The following is an 8,235-nucleotide window of genomic DNA, read 5'->3' on the forward strand; positions in this document are numbered from 1 at the left end:
TTAAAAATAAAAATGTCATTCAATGATATTAATAATGAATATTTTGCACTGGAGTTTTTGTTTCACACTGTTTCATTACCATGATTACATGTATATACAATAGATATATAATAATACATTTGAACATGAATCGAATGAACTTAAAACATGTAAAAACTAGGTATTGAATTCTCAAATAAATTAAATTTAACCATGTGTTAACCAAAATTTAGTGCAGAAGAAACATTAAGGACCCAACAAGCCTTGAAGTACATATTGGTAATCAGTGGTACTACCTAAACAAGTGATATCATTATCAGTTATTTCTATGATTTGAAAACTTCAAAAATGACCTATATCATGTATATAATGTTAAGTGATATATATTTTTCATTGATCTTCATATATACATGATATACATGATATACAAATACCACTGAATGACAATTTTTTCTTTAATTTTATTTTATAGATCAAATATCGCTTGTTTGCCGTTTAATTTAAGGTGTATATATATTTAATTGCTTGATGTTTGATTTAAGGTGTACAGATACCAAGTATTGTTGTCATTGATGTTGTCCAGTCAAACCAGGGACCAGGTTACATCAGCAGCTATGTCAAGGTTACGGGAACATGGATGTACTATTGACAACATTCTTAAAACAGATGATCAAAAGCTTGGTCAGCTGATTTATCCAGTTGGGTTTTGGAAGGTATTCTAGAATAATTATGTATCTCTTAATAATAAAACACAAAGAGCCTATCAATTTCTGCAAGTATAAAGTAAAAAGTCTTGACTTAAGTTTGGTTTCAAAAGAGTATTAGCAGACTTTGGTAACATACTATGCCTTGACCACTTAGTGGTGGGTACACACACATTTTATCTTTATATTTTTCATCAATGACTTTAATGGCTAACTGATAACTGAATTAAAATAGGTTCTCATGAACTGATGGTAATGATTTTGCTCTTTATGCATGAAATACAAATTGTATAATAAGTAGGGATGTCAAAAGATCTGGAATTTGATACTCGGATACTCGGTCATGATACTCGAGTACTCGAATGAATCTTAAACGTCTATTGAAAGGTTTAGATTTTAGATGGGATGTAGTATTTTTGTTATTACCTTTCGTTGTTTGTTGTGTCATTTAAACAATGAATTACTGACCGCTGTTTCTTCAAATAACCTATTATAAAAGCAATTATTGTTTGTGTACGTGTTCATGAACCAAATTCCAAGTAAATCAAAATATTTCCATATACAGTCCGACAAAGTAGATAATATATGTATTATCTGTTCCTAAGGAGTTGGAATTTTTATAATACAACTTCTCCATTAATTTGTCAACAACAATAGTGGACTTCAAACTTCTTGTGCATTTTCGTGTTTCTCGGTCTTAATTTTTCTGTGCTTTGTTTTATTGCCCTATTTTTGTCTGATTTTTTTTTTTTTTTGCCATGGCGTTGTCTGTTTATTTTCGACTTTTGGGTTTGAATGTCGCTCTTGTACTTTCTCCTATCTTTAAATTGTAAAATAAAAGAATTATAGTTAAGTTTCAAATACAGACTAATTAAAATTAATTTAAATGTACATCTCATACCAATCACGTTTACATAGAAGTCTTGATTAACAAAGTCTTTATTAACAAACAAAGGTAACTGTTTAGGCTTGTGATGAGTTAATTATTAATCAATGAAAGTGTTGATTCGTGTACAAACACCGTTAAAACCTCTCTAATCAGTTGTGTAGGGTTCACCGCAGGTCACTTTGATTTTGTTCTTGTTTTGAAATATGATCTGGTCAGCAATTTCAGACGAAAGACGGTTTGACTTTCAATTTTTTGTTACAAGTAGTGCACATGAAACATTACCTCGGAAAGGAAGAAAGTTGCTTGTACCACTATAACAAATAGTAGCCAGGATAAACATATTTATGTTGTTAATTGACTTTATTTAGTATTACGAAGAGGATATTTCAACGGAACTAAAGTAAGTGGGAATGTGAAGAGAAATATCTCAAGATGTATAACAGGCAAACGAGTATCCAAGTACTAAAACTATACTCAAGTACTCTGCCTTCCGAGCGAGTACCCGAGTACTCGAGTACTTGTTGCCATCCTTAATAATAAGACAACATAACAAGGAGACGGATTAATTTAAGCAATTGTTGGTTGTTTCCTAATTATGAAGTGTTTATAATTATACTTGTATTTTTCATAATAACAAATATTGTTTACCGTACACCAACATAACTGATATTCCTCTTGGTCAAGTATGATACTAGTAAATCAGATATTTACTAAATATAACAGGTAAATGATTTAATCTACCTTTTTATTTAGAGAAAAGTGGAGTACATCAAAAAGACTAGTCAAACACTGTTAGACCAGTACAATGGTGATATCCCTAAAACAGTGGAAGACCTCTGTAAACTAACAGGAGTTGGACCAAAAATGGCCTATCTAGTGATGAAATGTGCCTGGAATGAAATACAAGGTATAGGAGTGGATACACATGTACATAGGATCTCTAACAGATTAGGATGGCATCAAAAACCTACAAAACAACCAGAAGATACAAGAAAAAGCTTGGAGGATTGGTTGCCAAGGTAATTGTTTAAGCCTACACAACATCATCTATAGTCTTTTGGCTGAGGTCATCAGTGGCGTAGCCAGGGTTAAAATGATGTGGATGCGAAAAAAAATTTAGGACCTTTTATGAACTTTTTTTTTCAGACGTTTTTCCTGTATACATGTGTACACCCCTTACAATCCGACAATGTCTAGATTTTTGTTTAATTTTAAAATACCCATCAATATATAAGTTCCTAACAGAATTTTGTTGTTTTCTCGTAACTACCCTCATTAGATACAGTAGTATGTGATGTTAAAGTTTAATATCCAATTGAAATATGAAATCTCAAAATGGACCCATTACAAAGGCCCTTTTGTATATGGAACTTCGAAATATAGGCTCTAAAGTGATACCCCCCTTTCCCGGAATTTGAGCCTCCACATGGGATTTTTTTATTACTTGTCTTAACGCGTTGCAGGGGACAGAAATGCCGGGCGTCCGTCATGTGTTGCCAGATTTTTGTGAAATTTATATCATCAGCAATGTCTTTGAAACTCGCGAAAATAAGTCCTGATCAAATAATTTAACCAACTATGCCCCCTTTGAAATATAAATCATAATTGATACAAGTACAAACCCGTGTATCGCGGGTCCGTGACTGAATTAAAGAATATAACTATGCCTAAGCCTTATTTTAGTAATTGGTATTGTCATCTGATAAGTCATGTCGATTATAAGATACACAGTTTTCTCTGCTTTCAAATCTTTCTGTTTGAACCCATCGACCTGGAACTTATCAATTATTGGAAATATTAATTATTTGGAAAACAAAAGGTCCTGGCTATCCAGGAATGGAGTATTTTTTAATCAACAGCATTGTCCTATATTAGTTATCTTAGAAAGTCTTGCTGATTGCTGAATAAAACTACAATAGGGAACAATTTGACAATGATTGAATTTAGTAGTGTCAGTCCTTTGATTATGACCCGTGTATATAGCAAAATCCTAAATACACCGTTTGATGGTGCGCCTGTCAAATGCGGAACGTACAGATAAGGTAATAGTTGAATATACTATTTGTATAGGTATCGGATTCGACCCGGAACTTGTTAATTATTGGCAATATTAATTATGCTGAAAACAAAAGGTTCTGGAGTGGTGTAATTTTTAATCTACACCATTGTCCTATATTAGTTATATATAGAGTTGAATTCTTTGATTTGTCGTTTTACCCGATGACGGCTGACAAATTGGACCTCTTAATTTTAGTATTATAGATACCATTGCATTTGGCCTGAAGCTTTTATTTCTCTTTTAAGATATTAAATTAAAAAAAAGGAAGAAAATGCATATTTTTTAGTAACTGCCCTTGTATATTAGAATAGATAAATATGTGCACTACAGGGACTTTTGAACTCTTTTTTTCGAAAATGAAATTAATATTGAACCAAGTTTGAAACGGGTATTTATTAGCCCAGAAATGATCCCACTCCATAATAAATACTAGTCGTATTTAATGTCACAGGAAACGATATCAGGCAATGATGTGTTCGTTGTTAACTAGTAACGTTGCTATGTCATCGCTCCGCTTGGTTCAATCTCAAACCAAACATGTCTGCAGGTCTACGTATTATCATCCTCTGCGCTTGCCGTTGCCGACGACACACTAAGACATAGACTTTTTACGAAAAAGTTGACAGCACTTTTCTGCGATTTATCCATCTTGTTTACATAAACTGTAAATGATCTTAAAGGAAAGACCATGTATACTGCTTTGGAAATGATTGCACGATGTTCACATATCCTCACCCTTACATTCAGACACAAAATATGCAATTATGCATATATATATATATATATATATATATTTTTTTTTTTTTTTTTTTGTCAAAATGATGTGGATGCTTGAGCATCTGAGCATACATGCAAGCTACGCCACTGGTCATCATGCTTATAGGTCCTCTTTCAACATTACCACCAGATGTATTCAAGCTTTATGCACACTTTAGAATTGAATCAAATTTGAGAATGACAATATTTTAGTAAATATATGAGTGTTTTATAAATTATATTGAAGTAATCACAAATCTGCATCAATGACATATTTACACCTGTATGCAAAGGAGCAGGTTCAGTAAGACCCCTTTTTGGCCCCAAAATATAGCAGTTTTACAAAATTGTTAAAATGTAAACCTTTACTTATTTATTGGACAGTTGAATGCTTCTGCTACATAAATATGGGCTGTTTTTGACAATACAATGCACATATATCCGGTACTAGCACCATTAAGTCATGCTAAATTACTGAAATCCTCATAATTCTAGCATTTTAGTTAAATTTTAGACGGTTTTCGTGTAAAACGAAAGTGGCCAAATTCGTGTTTATCCTTAATATTGAAATGTAAGTTGTATTTTATGATAATACATAACATATATAAAGGTTGAGGATGAACACGGATGCGGCCACTTTCATTTTTACCTAAGACCATCTGAAAAGTGACATTTTTCGGCATATTAGGTAGGTTTTTCATATTTGAGCTTGAATCGGATCGTTTTTAATGACTAAATCTGTTAAAATCTTTCACATAAACTAATTAATTCAAATAAAATAGACACTTAAGTGTTTAAAAAGTGGTCAAAATCTTTCGTCAGATGAACCTGAAATTTAAGGCCAAAATAGGTCCTTACCGGACCTAATCCTTTGTCTGCCATAACTTAAAATTTGACATAATTTAAAAAAATGATGTCAGTAGTAGGTTATTTTGAGCAGATCTAAAGTCATTCTGAGAGAAAATTCAGTTACATACCAAAAGCGTAAATACCCGTACATGTATTGCCACAGAGGACAAGTAGCATGTTACAGATTTTGAAAGTCATCATTGAAATAATGAATAGCCAATGTAAATGTTGTATTTTCTTATTAGATTGTGGTAAAGGCCAGCCATGTAAACACTATTAGTTATCTTGGTGTAATCAGGGGTGTACAGAATTTTGCACTGTTGTTGAAAATTCATACACCCTGAGGCGCAGCGGTGTAAAAATTTCCAGCGTAATATTTTTTCAATGTCCATGTTGCTGCACATTGTCAAATACTTTTTACTTTATTTTTGGAAAAATTCTGAAAAATTTTGTGTTCTTGTGAGTTTACAAAAAAACAAAAAAACAATTTTTGCATATTTTGCATATCACACTACTTTTAATGTGATACTGTTGATTCATTCATATTTGGGATAATAATTTTCAAGATTTCGTAGGTACAGACAAACCACAAATATAAATGTTTAAAGAATCACAAATTTTCTAAACGAATGTATGTAAACTTTGCCGAAACCACAAAATTGATATCCTTGAATTTGTAAGATTTCTTCAATCCAAGAACATTAGAACCCACGAAATTAAATTAATCCACAGTACTAGACAAATGCTAGAAGTATCTCTTCATGAAGGAAATAGATGGCAGGCCACAATCATTAGAGAATGTAGTTTAACTTTTTGAATGCAATTCAATATGAATTCTTTTATCATGTTTATGGAATTCCTACCAAGGATTCTGATTATATACAAAATTTATGATATACTCACTATTTTATGTATATTTTCTTAACTACCCCGGTAAATCCTTTGGAAACTGTCTTTACCCAAAGCCCTTTCAGACTGAACTTTTTTTGTATTTGACAGGTTTAACACATAACAACAAACATAACAAGAATATGATAATTGTAATAGGTATATTTTAGACAGTTATTTATTTTACACAGGTAGGCTCTTACTGTACATGATCATGCACGAAATATTTCTAACTGGATGTTAAGCGAACATCGATCAAGCTGTACATGTACATGTATTATTATCATTGGGTTCTTTTCATTCATTTGTTTTCTTGTAAACTACCAAACTAAATACCTATAGACATGCCACAAATACTTTTTCTACTGATGCGTAGTATTTCTGTCATAAAAAATTAACTTACCAATGAATCTATTTACAGAGAATTATGGTCGGAGATAAATCACTTGTTAGTTGGATTTGGACAACAAACATGCCTTCCTGTGTATCCAAAGTGTTCCTTGTGCCTAAATAAACAAATTTGTTCGTATGGGAGAAGTTACAAATCTCCTAAGAAGTCACCTAAGAAACTGCAAAAGACGGAAATAAAAAAAGAGGAACCTGTTTGAAATGTATATTTGATGTGTAAATAAATTTGAAAAATGTTTAGACTTGTTAGAAAAGAAAGGGTATTCATCCATGACACAAAATCAGTATATGCATAGCAAAAAAAAAAAACACAAAAAGCAAAGGAACATTTCTTTTATAGCTGGTCTTCATCTCAAAGTCACAACCTTCATCATGGAGAAAAAAACTCTCCTAACACTGCTAGCACCAGTTTGTCTTTATCTAGTCATTCGGTTTTTATACAAACCAAAATAATAAATGTAATAACTAATCAGAAATTAAGAGGAAATTTTCAAAAGCAAGAAATTTCTTCATTCTGTGAATAATAAAATATATTGAAAAGGGTAGATAACTCATGATTTACTGACTAAAGTAAAGAGTGATGTTGGTGGTTTTTTTTTCACATACTTGATTCGCATAAGATTTTTTCAATGAAAAAAAAATTATCAGGTTTAAAGTATTAATGCATTGTGAAAACAAATATTTCATCTATAAAATTCAATCAGATATTCTCATGAATATCCTTTTCATATTGGATACAATTTTTTTAAGTCTGATGTCGACATTTTGTAGCGTAAAAAAGCGTCATTATGAAGGAAAGGGTTAAAAAAAACTTTAGTATTAAGCACTAAAAATTGATCATGATTTCTTACAATCAACAATGCAATGTATAATGAAAAAGAAATATGTTAAAAACTGTTATTTATTCTTAAATTATACAGCAATGTTCATTTACAATCAACAAAGTACACAATAATAACACAAACATGTCATACATGTATCAAAAGCTATCAAACAGAAATGTTACTAAACATGACCAGGCTTTTCTAGAATTCCACTAAAATGTGCTACATGTATATTATACATGTTCATAAAAAAAAAAAAAAATTGAATTATAACATCACTTGTTACTCTCAAATTACTGTAAAAGCACTACTTGTCCAGCACATCTAGTGGAGCAATATAACATTTCATTTACGTCAACATTACATTAAGTTATAACTTTGATCTTTCGTCAAATTTTTATGTGTTTGTTAGGTATTATTATACTTTGGATATGAATAATATTACCACACTACAAATATAAACTTAACTCGTATAAATATTTTTTCAAAATTTATAATTCTTTCAAATACAGTACAATGTAACAGTAAATATACATCTAGTGGTCAAAAATAAATTAATAAATACACATGAGTGAGAAGAAAAGAATTTACAAAGGACTTTTCAAATTAACATAAATAAATGTGCAAACATTTCATATTCTGAATATCAGAATGTACAAATAATTATCGATCATTAAGGTGAAGTTCAACTTTCAAGATATCAGTTAAATACTATGTAGGGACTTTAAAAACACTTTCATGTTTCCTTCATTTCATATGCCGGATGTATAACACCTTGACAAATATACAAGTTAATAGTGATATTTTTTTTCTAAAAACTGTTGATTAACCTATTTTCGTGGGTTCAAATTTTTGGTGGACTATACTAAAATTGGTTTT

General features: G+C 31.0%; 1 protein-coding gene across 1 annotated transcript in view; it reads left to right on the forward strand.

Moving 5' to 3' along the window:
* LOC139489217 (endonuclease III-like protein 1) overlaps positions 1 to 6,769 on the forward strand; it is a 7,506-nt gene extending 737 nt beyond the window's left edge. Inside the window, exons 2-4 of the mRNA XM_071275427.1 lie at positions 522 to 692; positions 2,326 to 2,591; positions 6,546 to 6,769. Coding sequence (XP_071131528.1) covers positions 522 to 692; positions 2,326 to 2,591; positions 6,546 to 6,732 — 624 coding nt within the window. The 3' untranslated portion in view covers positions 6,733 to 6,769. The remainder of the gene's footprint in view (positions 1 to 521; positions 693 to 2,325; positions 2,592 to 6,545) is intronic.
* The last annotated feature ends 1,466 nt before the right edge of the window (positions 6,770 to 8,235 follow it).

The sequence above is a fragment of the Mytilus edulis genome, chromosome 9 (assembly GCF_963676685.1).
Source record: "Mytilus edulis chromosome 9, xbMytEdul2.2, whole genome shotgun sequence".
Classification (NCBI taxonomy): domain Eukaryota; kingdom Metazoa; phylum Mollusca; class Bivalvia; order Mytilida; family Mytilidae; genus Mytilus; species Mytilus edulis.